The sequence below is a fragment of the Psittacula echo genome (genome assembly GCF_963264785.1).
Source record: "Psittacula echo genome assembly, chromosome: 2".
Classification (NCBI taxonomy): Eukaryota; Metazoa; Chordata; class Aves; order Psittaciformes; family Psittacidae; genus Psittacula; species Psittacula echo.
The window spans coordinates 14,819,261-14,836,324 of NC_137737.1; the positions used below are offsets into that span (position 1 = coordinate 14,819,261).

The 17,064-nt window shown below is 43.6% G+C and overlaps 2 protein-coding genes across 2 annotated transcripts in view; both read right to left on the bottom strand.

Annotated features, from left to right (window-relative positions):
- Positions 1–9,847, bottom strand: part of BMPER (BMP binding endothelial regulator) — a gene marked incomplete at both ends in the record, with an annotated part of 141,762 nt that extends 131,915 nt beyond the window's left edge. Inside the window, 2 exons of the mRNA XM_080611127.1 lie at positions 8,860–8,945; positions 9,733–9,847. Of these exons, the coding sequence (XP_080467253.1) occupies positions 8,860–8,945; positions 9,733–9,847 (201 nt within the window). The remainder of the gene's footprint in view (positions 1–8,859; positions 8,946–9,732) is intronic.
- Positions 9,848–13,350: 3,503 nt separating this feature from the next.
- BBS9 (Bardet-Biedl syndrome 9) overlaps positions 13,351–17,064 on the bottom strand; it is a gene marked incomplete at its 3' end in the record, with an annotated part of 276,367 nt that continues 272,653 nt past the window's right edge. The window contains exon 24 of the mRNA XM_080611280.1: positions 13,351–13,455. Within this exon, the coding sequence (XP_080467406.1) occupies positions 13,351–13,455 (105 nt within the window). The remainder of the gene's footprint in view (positions 13,456–17,064) is intronic.

Genomic DNA, 17,064 nt, shown 5'->3' on the forward strand with positions numbered 1-17,064 from the left:
GTACTGACACTGTGAGCCATTCAATTACAGGACCATAATTCTTAAAAAGACCGTTAACAACTCAATGGAAGAAACTTGAAAGCTAATAAAAACTATATACAGGTAATCGTATGCTTTTAAAATGCCATTTTGATATTGGACCAGCTCTTTAATAATGTTTTTCTTATTGGCAATAAAAAAGTGCCTTAACTCAGACTGATCCATTTTGCACTTATTGTAGACACATTCCAAAGACATTTGCAACTTATATTACATTTTTCCATTTAGTTTATGGCATTTTTGTGCCCTACATATTTTTTCCACATATTATTTATACATTTAAAATATGTTATTTTGTATTTGAGTTCTCTGATTGTTTAATTATGCCAAAAAGAATCTCATTTCCATACTTGATGGATTGGATCTTCATCATCATTACAGTGACATACCACCAGATCTTTTGCAAGAGGGCTTTGCCAAGACCTATAATCAGTTCAGCACTGTGTGCACATGTATGTTTGCTCAATGCAGCTGACTCTAAGTTAGAATATGTGCAAGTAGTGAACTCTTCACTATCCCATGTGGTCCGAGAACAACATTAAATAGCTTCTTCTAGCCTGCATATTTCCAGAAAGGCTTCATCATAAGCTGTCACATATGACTGTGCACAATGTTAATAATCAACTAAATGTCACGCTAAAGAACAGTGAACTGAAGGCAAACATACCTGCATAAGGATGTGCCACACTATGAGGCAGCTCTGGGTTCTGAAGCAAAGTGCAGAAAGTGGACTTTAAAAGGTCCACAGATGGCACACACACAACATACAACTATACTATCCATAATCATTTCTCAGAGGAGAAAATTAGATGAGATGTTGCACATAGTACAAATTGGGCAAGGTGGCTATATCTGTATACAGGAGTAAACTGACTTGAACATTGTGTCAACACTGTTACTGAAAACTTAGAGGATTCAAGCTACAGTAACCATCACCTGCCATAGATAGTTTGCGTTTCATTCTCAGAGAGGCCAAAGTCTTGTCTTACATGTCTTACATGAATCAAGAACAACTGAACCTATCTGAATCATTTTTCAGGGAAGCCTACCAAAGCAGTCATTTCCGCAACAGGCAATTAACCAGCTCTGGACTCTTGATTCAGTTCTCTTATCACTTACAAAACCATCTCGATATATACATACACACACACACGTTGTTCTTTGATTTCCACGACAAAGCACATATTGGATACCCAGCTGCACCAGACATGGACGTATGGTTTTGTTTTCAGGGTTTGTTTTTTGGGGTGTTGGGTTTTTTCATTTTTTATTTAAGAGATGGCATACACATCTGTATCTTTTTAAAATGAGATAAAAACTAATAAAGCTTTTATCGTGTTGGAGCATGTTTGTGTTCCAGGAACCCTTCACTCACAGATCAAAACAACATTTTCTTTTGCAGTAATAGGGGGGTGAAAACTACCAGTACACTACTGTATCATAGGCTTTTGTGTCTCTTTGTTTGTTATTTTTGTGGGTGAAGAGAAAGCTGATTATACTATAAAGTAATAAAGACTAAAAATATTTAAATTGAAAGAAGATGCAGCCTTCGTAGATTCTGTAGTTCGTGTATGTAAACTATTGAAATTAAATAAAATAGGTATGAAAGAATTGTTTGATGATTTTTATTTTCTTTTTTAATATGCACTTCTCCACTAAAAGTCATCTGGGCTACATTATACCTTGACGCAACAACAATTGAATCCTGCTGTACTAAAACACTGCCATCTTCACTGAACATGTGTCAAACACTTGCTCTCAGGCTAACTTTGTGCTTCCAACTTGTGTATTGTGCCACAGGAATCAACTATGCTATAGGTAAAAAAAAAAACCAACAAATCTAGTAGCTTTCTTGCTTTAGTTTGCAATGAGGTCTTGTGTTTTGTTTGGTCTGGGGTTTTAGAGTTGTTTGAGGTTTTTTGGCGGGAGCTAAGGGGGATATGCAGGGAGGACCAAGAGTTGAGATTATTCCTTGGTTTTTCGGTTTGCTTGCACTCGGTTTCACTACTCTGTCAGTTCAAACTAGGTAGAACACTAGGTCTTATAACGATGAATTTAATGTATTTTTTTTATGAGCAAAGGTCAAATTCTACATTGCACATTTGGATTTAAAGGCGGAAATTTAAACTACAGAATGATGTTTCATGCCGAATAAAGCTTACGCCAAGCAAAGCTCTGATTTCTAGTTTCCTGAGCTCCTGTCTCCAAACTTTTCTCAGGTTTCCAACACTTGGTTACACTTTCTGGCTCACATTCATTTCCTTCTGTTCTGGATTTAGGTGATAAAAGGTTGAGACATATGATTACCACTCCTCAGGTGCAGTTGGCAAGACATGCGCAAGCATGAGGGAAGGGGAGAGGAAGAAAGGTGGGGGAAATGGTGCTGGGTTAGATGCGGTTTGTCAAGATCACTACTGGCTTTTATCAGCTGTTCCCTAACACAACTCACTTTGTTCTCAACTATTTGGGGAAAAAAACCCTAAAAAAATAAGAAGAGTCCTCTTCTCCCCACAAAGAACACACTGAAAATAAACCCCTTCATTCTCTTGAAAGAACAGAGAATGAATCAGCTCTGGTACAAGTACAGTAAATGATCAAGCTCTTGCAATGTGAAGGCCACTGTTAGCTGAGGTGTACTCATCTATTTCTTTGTAGTTCCTGGCTTCTCACCTGTCCCTTTCAGCTGGCATTTTCAGTACATTCATTTCAAAACTACACACACCACTGGCCAATGGGTAGGTTGTTCTTGGATCTCTGCTTGCTTCTGGCAAGGTGTTCGTGGTCCATGATGATAAATGGACATGAAATGACATGGCTCTCACCACCACCAACACTGGTCATCGTTGTCACTGCTGAGCTCATCTCACCTTCAACCAACTCAGCACTCAGAAGTTTAATTTAGGCTAAGTTAACTCTGCGGTGTTTTTATGTTCTCCTCCTACAATTATGCACAGGTTCTTATTTCACCTATTTCTGATGAGCTGTAGCATTTTTATGTCTTTTCCAAGTGCATGTTGAAGTAGATTTCTTGAAAGCAAATGCCATAATATCAGGTGTGAGCCTACTTCTATTTTGAGTTTCAGATACGTTCCAGCCAAAAAGCTGTACCAACAAAAACTCTGCTGTGCTTGATCATTTACTGTACTTGTACCAGAGTTGAACTTAAATATTCCATGCTTATTTTATATGCTGACACCCATATAAAAATCTAATCAAAAGTTCCCTCAATGTTCTGTTAATAGTGTTTTCATCCTAGCATTTCAAAATCCTTGATATACAGAAAGTCCAAAACTTACCAAAATGTGGTGAGTTTTCACATTTATGAAGTTTTGTTTCTACTAGCAGAAATTTAGTCATGCCTTCAACTACCCTCAGCCCAAAACTTTCACATCCGAAATATAAAAATCTGGAACTATCATACATGACATGTTAGGTTTCCTCAAATGCCACAAGGTATATGAAGTGCTTCTATGGACTGATATAAAATCATTTTCCCACAAATAACAGAATCCCAGACTGGTTTGTGTTGAAGGAACCTTAAAGCTCATCCAGTTCCAACCCCCCTTCCACAGGCAGGGACACCTTCCACTAGAGCAGGTTGCTCCAAGCCCCGTTCAACCTGGCCTTGAACACTGCCAGGGATGGGGCAGCCACAGCTTCTCTGGGCACCCTGTGCCAGCGCCTAAGCACCCTCACAGGGAAGAACTTCTGCCTAAGAGCTCATCTCAATCTCCCCTCTGTCAGGTTAAAGCCATTCCCCTTGTCCTGTCCCTACAGGCCCTTGTCCAAAGCCCCTCTCCAGGTTTCTTGTAGCCCCTTTAGCACTGGGAGCTGCTCTAAGCTCTCCCCTTAAGGAGCCTTCTCTTCTCCAGACTGAACCAGCCCAGCTCTCTCAGCCTGGCTCCAGAGCAGAGCTGCTCCAGCCCTTGCAGCATCTCCGTGGCTACCTCTGGACTTGCTCCAACAGCTCCATGCCCATCTTGTGCTGTTGCCCCAGAGCTGGATCAGGACTGCAGGGGGAGTCTCCCCAGAGCACAGTAGAGGGGTAGAATCCCCTCCCTTGACCTGATGCTCTGGGAATGGAGCCCAGGACACGGGTGGTTTCTAGGCTGCAAGTGCACACTGCCAGGCCATGAGAAGCTTAGAGATGTAGGAGAGAACTTTTAGAAGATAATTTTTGCATTAAGTAGGGTAGTTACAATAGATTGCATCTTAAAGCATTTAATAACCAGAATAAAAGAATCCATTTCTCAGAAAGAATCAATATAATTCCATTATGAATGCCATCAGGATTATGTATTTTTACCTATAATCATCATTGCCAATTCAGGCAAGTTCTTTAAAACCCAAACTTTTTCAAGTCAACTTGATAACCCACACTTGCACTACTTTGATTTTTCAGAAGCCAACAGGACATGAGATTTCATTACCACTGACCACTAAGCATAAAATAATTCCACAATCACATGTTCTCTGACATATTTTCTTTGTACTGTCAAGGGCCGCATCATTATCTGAAACAATATTTTCCCTCTTTTTGACAACAGTATTTTTAATTCACAGAGCTGTTTAACTTAGTCCTTGTTACTGTCCATCACATCCAGCGTTTCTTTTCCACTTGTTCATCTTCCTCTGATACAGAGCTTGCTGCAGTTTGCATCATTTTCCATCCTTTATCAGAGAAGTCTGTAGCTATAAACACAGCTGCAATGGGATGCTCAGCCATGGCCCTCAGAAATGGGCTGTCCTGCATTTTTATGTGACCTAGCTTCAAGAAAAAACATTTTCTAGTGCAACTTCTGTATATCTGTTTTACCTATTAGATCTGGATACTAAAGATGCCAGTGCTTTTGACAGTTTCTTTGTTGAACAGCACATAAAGTGAATGCACGAGAAAGCAGGTACTCTCAAAATCATAGAACCATAAAATCAGCTGGGTTGGAAAAGACCTTTAAGAACATCAAGTCCAACCATTACCCCAGCACTGCCAAGTCCACCACTACTAACCCATGTCACTGAGGGCCTCATCTACACAGTGTGTGAACACTTTCAAGGATGGTGACTCCAGTGCTGCCCTGGGCAGCCTGTTCCAGTGCCTGAGCACCCTTTCAGGGAAGACATTGTTTCTAACACCTAATCTAAAAATCTTAATTGCCTTCAGCCTGCTTTGTCCTATTCCAGTATCCCAAACCCTATGGAAAGCCAGGTGCCATGGTGGCTTTCCAGAGATAGCATGTCTCCTCGGAGATGCAGAACCACAGACACGCAAAGTGGAAGTGGGCAGAAGACCAAAGCACACTAGCTCTAACAGCACTAAGCAGATAGCAATGGCAAGTCATAAATCATAGTTCTCAAAACCTCTGGATCATGAATTCAGCTTTAATCTGCCTTCGTCCATCCGTGCCTCAGAACAAGCTCAGGAGAGCCAACACACCAAAATCCTGGCATCTGTGCAGCCTGCCCCTTGTCAGAGAGACAGAAAAAGAACATGAGTGCAATCATACTGTGACTATACTACCCATATCCACTTGTAAAGTGAAAGTGCATGAAGTGAGAAGGGATGGCTTTGTAGTCAATCCATTAGACCAGGAGTTAGGAGACCTAAGCTTTCATCACACTCCCACAAGAAATTCCTTGTGGATAAACCACAATCTTTCTCTGACTTTGATGTTTCTCTCTAAAAATAAAATAAAAGTGGCCACTTCTTGCAGTCAGCTGTAATTAATGACCAGTTCTTTGGAGATCAAATCCATCCCGTGTTTATTAAATGCTTAGAGATGATTAGTTGGACAGCAAATACACCATCGCTAAAGTGTTGTAATTGTAAAGGCTCACATAGAAACAATTGTCTTACAGATGTTAAAAGTTACTATTTTTAAGGGCATTATTAAGACCATAAAGTAGAGACATATAAATTACAAATTAGGGAACTCCACATCTGAGCCGTAGTGGCTTGTTCAGCTGGTTGTTCTTGTACATGGAGCTACAATGTACATTTACAAACACACATACTGAGTCCTACCTATTTCCTTACATTAAGGGCAAGCATCAGTGCTGTTCTGCACACTCCACCACGTTTCATTTCCACAATTAGGGAAGTCCAAGCAGAGCTATCTCATGATGGGTGCAGTGCCTTTTTATTAGAAAAGCATTACCTGTACTTTAGAAGTGAATGACTATGTACCGTTCACAAAATCTCCAGCACACACCTGCCAGTCTGAGCTCCCCTACCACCACAACTTCTCTTCCCACATGTTACAGCTGATATTCAAGAAAGAACTCATCTTGTTTGGTAGTTAAGACTTGCCTGTCTCTAGGAGGTCCACACCGGTGTCCTTTGTGTACTCACGATCAACAGTATCTCTAAAACAGTATCTCTAAAACAAGAGCTAGAAGCTAAGTAAGGGCTTATATAAAGCTCACTACCTGTTGCTTTGCCCTCCTAAGTGATTTAGCCTGTGAAGAGAAAGCTGGAGATCACTTTGCTTATGCTTGCCTACCTCTTTTCCTTGCTGGGATGCATCCCCATCCAGGACACAACCTACAGAGTCAGTTCTGTCAAACACTTGATGATTCAGTTCTCACATTTCAGTTCTGTCTCCTCTCATTTGTGAGATAGGGAAAGTCCTGGAAGGGAGTTATTTAGATATTCCTCTTCTTCCCAGAGCCATTTAGATTTCTGTAACTTGTCCAGTTACTTATGGCAGCTTGCAGCCATGGAAATGAATCACTGCTAGAGAAGACCTGCCATAATCGAATCCTGTACTTCAGTTACTCACTTTACTGGTGTTTTTAACACAAGTGCCCTCTGTTGAACGCTCTGTCCTCTCCTGGACAGCAATTGCTTCCTTCCTGGAACAGCTGATTAACCTATTTAGTTGCTCCTTTCTTACAATACAAACATCCATGAGGTATGCACTTGAAGAGTATTATCAGTCTTCCAGAGGAAGTTCCTCACTGAATTGCTATTAAACAATCAGTATTTCAAGTTGGATGTAAGGAAACCTGGTTCTCTCTTCCCTTCTGGACAAAAATCACCGCATCATTTCTTTTGTTTCTGCTCTCCCCAGACCTCTTAAAATTGATCTTCTCCATTGTGTCAGGCCTGAACAAAGATTTCAGCAAGGGGCTGTCCAATTGCTTTGGATGCTGCACAGCATTAAAGTCAGTATCTCCAGACTGGTTTCCTTCTGCTCTACCAGGTCTTCCAGCTTCCAACTCAAGAAACAGAGATCACATATATCCTTTGGCAAAAATAAAAGAGAGCATATCCAGTGCAGGTAACTGCAGGAACTCATTAGGCATCTGTACTCTTAATAAGACATAGTGTCCTCCTTGCACAGAGGGGAGCCAAATGCCCTCAGCTGCCATTTCACTAAAGCAAGCCATAGAAACCACAGAGATTCAGAGTTCTTCCATCCAATGCTTTTTGCAGTTCTTCATGTTCATGCACTAAAAGGGTGCTCATTGATTTCATAAAGCCCAGGTCTAGAGAGATCTATAAATACAAGTATTTTACCCTGATGCATTATTGCCCTGATGCCCAAGGCTGAACTTCTGTTCCTTCACAGATAAATTGCTTCCTCACTGGTTAACACCAGCTTCCATTAGCAAGAGTGGTGGCAGACATACTTGGGAAGGTGATCCATGATAAAACACTGCTTTGTCTCTTTTTTCGTTTTCCCTTTGATTTCTTTACTCACCACATCCCATCCTCCTCCTCCTCTACTCAGAAGAACTGATAACTTATTCTTTATTACTATTAGCTAAAAAGTTATCACCGAGTCTCACTTAAAATCTATAGAAGTCAATGCATCGATATACATCAGCCTTGACAGGCTCAAGATCACAGACCTACAGCTGCCAAAACTGCCTTCTAAAAGGCAGTCTGAAACAATTCTTTAAGTCTTTTACAGACATGATAATGCTGGCTAATGCTAGTAATATTAATAGCAATAATAAAAGTGGGGAGAGGGTGTGTTGGTATTTCAGTCCTAAAGTAGAGCATATTCTGTACATCCAGCTACTCTATAACTTCCAAAATGTAAAACATAGTGCTTTCTGGTCTATACTTTCCTTTGCATTCAACAGCAAATTAAGGTTTTATGGCTTTCTTTTAAATACATTGTAGGGAGTTTTATTTAGAACAACTGTTTTTCAATATCTCCTAAGCCTCGGCTTGTCCAGCTGAATTACTCCCAAAAATGCTTAACTCCGAAGCGGAGTTTATAAGGAAAGGGAATGTTTCTCCCCAAAATGTGTATCAGCTAGCGACGTTATTAACCACTGCATTCCCAGCACAGCAGGCAGTGTCATGCTTGGAACAAAGCGCCCCGATGAAAGCATCGCTTGTGGTTTCACCATCATCTTACTACAGCATGCAGAGTCACGTTGCAGCCTTCACCTTGCACCCTGGCGCAGCTCCTCAGCCATCACCGTGTGACACTAAGCACGTGGGAGCTTGAAGCAGCGGCATTTCCAAGCCTTACCTTTCACTCCCTTTGCTGAACTACATGCAAAGACTTTTGTGTGCATCCCTGACTTGTTCTTCCCCCCTGGCCCAAATTCACATAGTAAATACGGTTTCACAGTTTCAGATTAAAGTCACGTACAACTTTGAGCCCCAGAGTTTTAAAGCCAAAGAAATGATTGCCAGATCATGGATGGGATTACTTTCCATTAGCTCAGCTCTGAGATAACCTTGTGTTACATGAAGGCGACAGAGGTACCCAAGATTTGCTTATGTGAAATATCCCCCTCTCCATGCAGCTACTCTTAGCACAGGCCTGAATGTTCTTCCTCTCTGAAATCCAAACTTACCAGGCAAACACACATTATACAGGGGTTGTCTGTGATAAACGGTATCTGCAAAATTTCCCCTTCATTTTCACATTTTGCAATGGATCCTGTTGACAAAAACACAGGTTTTAGAACACTGACAGAATTCCCCCAGCTGGCTCTGAAAACTGTCCTCATTACACTCATGCTTAACCCCTAGCCTTTGATTTTAAATCTTGCCTTACTTTGCCCACTTCAAGCAAGCAAGGATGCTCAGCGTTTCTGTAAGATTCCAAGGGGAACTGGGAAATGACTGGCCCTTTATTGCCACACCAACCTAGACTTTCTTTGTGACCCAGTTATAGCAAAGAAGGACGCTTTTTCTCTTCTCAGATGACGTGTGGAGAATAACGAGTACTCCACGCAAAGCAGGAGACTTCTGTAACGAGAGCTCCAGAGCTCACTGAGATCAGCAGAAAGCTGTCCATCACACTGCAAGGATTTGGACCAGGAGCATAGCACGAGCCCAGAACCAAGCATCCTTGTAACGCACGGTGGCCAACTAGCAAATGAGTCAAAATTAGCAGGCTGACTGTCAAACGGCATCAAACTAGAAATCCCTTTATGGCCCTAGCGCTGATTAGCCGCTATTGTGTCATGTTGGAATCACTTCCCACAACCTAATGGCTCCTCGATTGCACTAGAAATTGATTCGGCGTTTCCCTCCGTGTCCCAGATGTCAGGAAAACATCACCCTCAAGGGGATGGGGGGGTGGGGGCCGCGGGGGGGTGGAGAGAGAGATTCCCGCGTTCACCTGCCCTAAACCACGCGGTGGCACCTTCCCGCCCTCGACGGCGGGTCCCGGTGGCCGGTGGCCAGCGTGCACCCTCAGCGGCCCCTCCGCGCCCGCTTACCTGTGAGCAGGGAGGAGGCCAGCGCCCCAGGGAAACAGAGCGCGCCCAGGAGGACAGCGGCGGCCGGGACGAGGTTTGGAGCCACCGGCCAGCCCCCGCCGAGCCGCCGGGGCATCGTCCCGGAAGGAGCCGCTGTCCCGGGGACGCGCCGTCGGGTGGGGGAACCCGGCCCAGCACCAGCGCCGGTGGGGTGGGTAAGGGTAGCAGGACGGGAGACAGTGGCCCGCCGGGGAGTCCCACCCCACGGCGGCACCGGGGGAGGGGACTGTGGGTGCGGGGAAAGCGGCTGTCAGCGCCTGCCCCTCGGCCCCGCACCCCCTCTTTCCATCACCCCCCTCCCCTGCCCGCATCCCTTCTTATACCTTCCTCTCCCCATAGTCCCTCCTCCGGCACCCCCCGGCCCCCAGGCCTCCCTCCCCCCCGGCGCACACACGCACAGACAGGCTGCCAGCCCTAGACCCCGTTTCCCTGCCGGGAGATGCCCGGCCACTCCCTCCCCGGCCCCGCCGAGCACCGCCCGGGCCGGCCGCGGCGTCGGGGGCTGCGCCCGCGAGTGGGGCGGGAGGAACGGCAGAGAGGGGACCAAGGAGAAGAGAAGGGAAGACGAGGAGGAGGAAAAGGTAACAGAGGAGTAAGGAGGGGAGGAAACTGGGGCAAGGCCGGTGCGGCGCAAACCCCGGTACCTGGGCAGAGCGCGGCTGCCTCCGCAGGGCTCTTCCCTGGCCCCGCAGTCCGACTGGTGTCAGAGCCGCTGGTGCTTGAGGGCAGGTCCTGCCGGCTGTCCGCGAGAGGGGAGAGGGGAAGGAGAGCGGGAGGGAGCAGGGGAGCGCCGCGGCGAGGCTCCGCTCCTCGCCTGGCCGGGGCCGCCGAGGTACCGTCCCGGCTCCCCTCCAGTCCCCCCCGCCCCGCTCCCTCCCGGCCCCTGTGCTGCCCCCTCTCCCGCGGCAGCCGCAACACGAAGTCCCGCTTCCCAGCGCCGCTGCCTCCCTGCCCGGAGGGGCTTTACTCAGGCCCAAGCTCTCCCCATCGGGGTTTGGGCTCACCCCGCCTCTCGCCCGAGGGGCTGGGGAGCTGCAGGGTGACAGCTACCGAGGCAGCGCTCCCTTCCCTCCCTTCTTTCCTCCCTTCCCGGTCTCTCGCTCCCCGGCGAGTGCTGCAACCTCTGCAGCTCCTCTCCTTAACGCTTCCCGTTTGCAGGTCCACGCTTTCCTATCCTAGGTAGAAACACGGGCTGTGGTACCTACGGACATCACTGAAACCCAGCTTTTGCACACACAAACACACGCACTGTCTGGACGGGATGACACTTGCAGTGTGTGGCAGGGGCGTTTTCTGTGACAGATCCTCCCAAGCCTGTTTCACAAACCGTTCTCCTTCAAACTGTGATGTTTCATTTGGGGAAATAAACACTCTCTGAAGCAAACGAGTCTGAACACTGTTTTCAGATTTATGCAGGTTCTTATTTTCTTTCTCTGGGAGGTGGATGTGAGCTGCTATCTCAAATGTACTGGCAAATCAAGTGCATGGCAGGCTGGTGCACACAGGACTACTTTAAATATATTTCCCCTTCCCCTTAAGAATCGATTTAGATTTCCCTGTTAATTTTAAGAACAAACCCCCAAAGCCGAGACATCTGAAAGCCTTAGCTTAGTTCTAAAAAGTAAGATATGTGCACCTCATTTGTAACACAATTTGTCACCTACACTTAGGGTAGGAAGCAAAAGTCCTAAAATAGCCGAAATTGCACCTGTGATAGGAAAAAATGATACTGGCAAACCTGCAGACGTCACTAGCAAAATCCCTCTCTATGAGAAGAAAGCTTAACTTTTATCTCCCAACCTCAGTCCGTATAAGTTGAAGCTGCACAGGCAAATATGATCATTTATTTGCCATTAAAAGGGGTTTATATTCCCTAGAAAAACAAGTGGGGTACCAGATTTGCTCCACATAGTGTAGAATATATAAACACATAGGTACATAAATATAACGTGTGTAACCTGGATGTATATCTTTTTCTGGGAAACATCATCTTTAACCTAGATGAGCCTGTCAAGGTACATATTATTATGCACTACTCCAGAAGAGATTTTCATATATCCAAATGGTTTATTCCATTGGAAAGAGGTACTGAATCTTTTGGCAAACGCTTTTTCTTACTTCTTGATGTGTATTAAGTGCCTATGTTTCCCTTTTCCAATTCCAGTCAGGCCACAACCCTTCTAAAGCAACAGCCACAGGGGGAAAAAAAACTACCCTAATAATTTCTCAAGTGAGAGCTACCACAGGAGAGTACTTATATCACCATGTGCATCGAATTTTCTCTTTGTGATGGTCTAAAATTCATTAAATATTAATGTCACCCGGTGTGAGAAACATACAAATCACAACAAGGCATCAAATAACATTTCAGGCATGCAGATAACAGCAGGGAACTTGCTAAAATACTCTGAAAATGCAAAAAGTATCATCTCCTTCATCAAATAAAGACAAGAGGTGACAGCAACTGAATTCCACGCTAAATCCCTGCCATAAGTCATTCAGTTAACAAATCTTTCTTATATCCTACATAATGAAATCCTATATATAATGATATCCTATATAATGAAATCATACCTAAGGCAGGGCAGGAGCAATACACACAGATTTGCTACACAATTTTACTTTTCAGAGGGAAAAAACAAAAAACATGATCACTAAAGCACCTTCAACACACTTAATTAGGCCTAAAACTTACCTCTGAAACACCATCTGTGGCATGAAAATGCTGTCTGTGGGGTGAGCTCACTGGGTCCATGTCTCTCGTGGTAGCATCAGTGTTGGGGTGCTGCCCAATTCTCACATCTTCCTTGCTTGAAACATCTGCTGACATGGGATTCTAAGGCTTTTCATACCATGCCTGCCTGGTTGCTGCCCGATGGAAGAGCCTGCTTGGGGCTGGTGCTGTCTTCAAGTCTCCTGATGCCCTGGTTCCTTATCTCCCTGCTCATGATTCCGAGGAATTGTTTCACTCATCAGGAGAGATGCACCTTGTTAGCAGCAACCTCTGTTTCTTCCTGATGTCGATACTGGTGACATGTCATAGAAGAAAATTACTTTCTCGTTTATATCTCTCATGAAGTAAGACACAGCCTGGGAGACAAATTATGCCCTCTCAACCCCCCCCCCCACTTCAGTTTCACCCATTCAGTGCTACAGGTAGGGGGTTTGTCTCAGCTCTTTACCTCTCCCTTACCCTATCTCCCAAGTGTACCTTATCAGAGGTCAGCATCCTTTCTGATTGTAATGCCACACTAAGCACAGTTTCAGGGGCATCCGTGTTTGAAGAGGTATTTATTTTTCATTCAAAACATTGAATGAAACATTGACAACAACATTCAAACCTGTGGTAATTTTCGCAAAATCAGAGGGTCTCACTGAAAACTGTGCCCTGCTATCAGATATGCACAGAGACTTTGTTGCATGCCAGCAGTTAAAACAGAAGTCATGTCATCAAAAGCCTTACCTTTTTCGTACAGGCATTACCTGGTATCAGTTGTTATTGAAAGGATATGTTCATTAGTTCTGGTCAGCCTGGGTTCATCCAGCTTGGTGGAATGGTAGCTCTTCACAAACACCGCTTTATGTGTAATGCAGCTCCTTCTCCAGTGATGCTTTCCCAGCAGTTAGCCATAAAACAATGTCAGCCACTAGCTGGTCATGATAAAGAATCAACTCAGCACCCACCTAAAAAGAAATAAAACAAGCTTTATGGTTAACAATAGTAACAGCAAAGGAGACAGAGAGCACATTCACATCTTTCTTCATGATTATCTGGCAAGTCAGAATCACTAGAAGGACCATTCTTCATGGGCTAGAGAATCCTTCCAGAAGTGGAAGAAGAAACTGAATCACTGAAATTCACATGTATTTTATGAAATTCACTCTTCAAGGTCTTGGGCATAGATCTTCCTAAGGGTTCTTTATCATACAAGAAGGTGTGCCATAAACATGCTACATTTACATGGCACTGAAGATAGTTTGCCTGTCAGACTGAGCTAACACATTTCTACTGCTATCAACATTTTACTAAAGATAAAGAACTCCTGATCCAGTAACTTAGATAATCAAAAAGAAGATCATGCACATTCACTGTAGTTGGAGGCATGGGTCTGGTAAGCTTCAACCCTGAATGCTTGCAGAAACACCTGTAATTTGCAAAAGTGTTTTATTATCATGGTGCATCAGCATGCAGCAGTCAGGAACTCCATAGTTACTCGTGATAGAGACATTGCACTTTAACACAGGAGAGCAGATGGGAGTTACACTACCAGTAGTAGTTACTACTGTTCATCCTTTGGCGGTTGATCAGGTCTTCACAGTTCAGCCATACTGAGCTGGGCTGCAGCCTTTCAAATACTTATACATACATACATACTTATGCATTTCTGTGCTTAATCATGTTCCAAAGTTAAGAGTATCTACCAGTGTGAATAAACAGTATTTCTTGCACTGCCCTTTTTTTTCCAGGAGATAACGTTCATAAACCTGCAGACTGGCCTGAGTGTATCAAAGAGGTACTCCTGACAAAGCAAAATAGTCAGAAAACTAAATGGATGTAAAGTGGGTTCCGGAGACCACACGAAGAGGTTTTAAAACTGTAACAGGATTAAAAATGGCTTATGGACAAGGTCCTTAAATCAAAGGAAGGTACAGGAAAGTATCTAAAAGTTACAGTGACATTTTCCTGAATAAATGTTAGAAATTTTATCAAACAGCTTGTCATTTTGACAGTTTTCCATAAGCCTCTGGAATATACAAAGCATTTAATTTATTTGTGGCAAGACAATGAGTAACATTTTACAAGTTTATTAACACAGAATGTCCTGCATGGTCAAACTCACTTCTATCGGTTAAATTATATTTTCAAAGAACTCAAAAAAGGGAGTTTCTGATTGTAAAAGTCTTCAAAATTACCCTCATCATCTGTATTTGTGCAATGCAAACCAAATGATCAGAGCCTAAACTGGATATAAATGCCACCAGCAACTCAAACTGAAAAATAATTGTATGCAGCAGAAAGCATTGCTCCGATACGGAGAAAATAGGCTGCTGCAGTGGTCCATATCAAATATCCTACAAGGACAACAACAAAGTAAATGGTAAGAGAAATTCTGATGCTGTCTTAACCATGGGACTCCCAGCAGAAGCTATTCAAGAGGCCACAGGCCAAGCAAACAGAGTACAGTGGCATATGCTCGTACTCCTCCCTGTTACTTTGCTGCTGTAAATAGTTTGCCTTCCAGAGATAATAAAAATAACTTTGAGTTATGTGGTTTTGTGTTGGGTTCACCCTTGAACATCTGCTATGCCTGATAAAGGATAAGAGCTAATGAAATCACATGGAAAGTGATATATGAGGTACTTTCTTTTGTTTCCAGTTTGTGAGACAAACCAAAACCTGCATTTTTGCTATTTCAGCTTATAAATACCACACCAAGGAGTACTCCAGAAACACTTTATAAAATGGAAGAATGATAGCAGATGAGGGTGGACCCTCCTTCTGGATTCCACCCATGCCCCCAAAAGACAAGACATGCTTGCTTTGACAGAAGATTGCACCCCTCAACCAGGATGCAGTTCAACATTAGATGCCTCTACAAGCAGAGAAAGGCAAAGGCTCACAATTTTGCTAAAAGACAAGTTTCCAACAACATGCATCCTGTAAGAGCATCACTTCACCTACTGAGACTTCTTTCCTCCTGCTGCTGCTCTTGTTTTTGCAGCAGGATTTTTCCCAGGACTTTATTTGAATGACAACTAAAGGCTTAAAAATTCAGAGGTGAGTTCAAGGAATGAAATGCATCAAGTGGGAGCCTCCTCTCCTTCACGTGGGTGCCCTCATTCCCATTCAAGTGATGAGAGGAGACTAAGGGCCATTAATTTTAAGACATCTATAATAAAAAGTTACAGCTTGTCGACAACACAATCTGCTGCTGTGTGGAGCAGCTGCTGGCAGGTGGCAGTGTTGGAAGACCAGAGCCCTGCAGCCAGCAGCCACTGAGCAGGGATGAGCTGGAGCTGCTGCCACAATCAACCTGAACCACAGAGCTAGTTATAGCAATCTAAGCCACATGTGCTAACGGCTTGCTCCTGCAGGAGTGAAATGCTCTCTTGGTTTGCTCTCAGAATGGGCTTTTCCTTTTCCCTCATCTGGCATTGGGCTCTTGCTGTCCCTGCCATTAGTACAACACAACTTATTTTATCTGGAAAACAAACCAAAAGACAGTTTTACAAAGAGCCCCTATTTATTGTTATTTTCCAAGTACAAACTTTAATCAATTTACTGATTACTTTTTTTCTTAAAGAGAATCGGCTATGCAGCACTGCAGCTGATATAGGTAAGAAATCCTCCCTACCATTTCTTCTTGGCTTCTGATTTAAATGAAGCACACTCAATTAAGCATTAATACCTGATCTGTACTACTGACTGACAGTACCACACAGAGCGAGCAATGAACTGACAATCATAAGTAGCCTTTTTCAGCTCCAGCCATCAGGATATGTTGGGATAATATACATGAGCAAACTGGGATAATCCTGCATTGCTCTGTTCTAACTTCTGCTAGTTATGCACCTTCCTAATGAGTAATAGAGCCATTATTAAAGAAGCAATACTACAAGATTTAATAATTATACTGAACTGCGCCCCAGTCTGACTAATGAAATCCTGGATAATTCTGCATGTGCTAAAACCAAAAATTACTCAAGAATACACAAAAAAAACCCAGAAATAAGCAACTATACTAGCAACAACAAAGTAGAAATCTGTTAAAAACCCTTCTCATTTTAGCACCGATGCACCCAGGTCAGGTGAACCCCAGACCTTTGCCAAAAAGCAAACACATAGCCACTTGGGCAAGAGAAAAAAAGCACTTCCAAAAGGCAGTGTAATTCATCTACCTGCCTCTGGGCTATCTAAGGCTCTTTCAGAGGGAGATGAGAGATTGAATGTGCCAGAGGTGGCCTTTTGGTGTCATTACACAGATCTGCAGGGGGTTTCTGCCAAATCCCAAAGTCCTCTGACAGTAGCATACCTCTAAATACATGATTTAGAAGCATGAGGTAAACAGAGACAGGGAATTGTATTAACTTTGGGAAAGTATCAGTCACATGGCTTGTATATATTAGCAAGTGAAACCCAGGAGAGTAAGCTGAAGTACTTGTGTCCGAAGAAGACTATTAATCTACATTTGTCAGGCTTCAAAGAATTTTAAATATGTATTTACATGTGGTGTATGCTATTTATTTTTGGTATCTTTAAACAGAGATTCTTAACTCTGAAGGTAGTGCCTG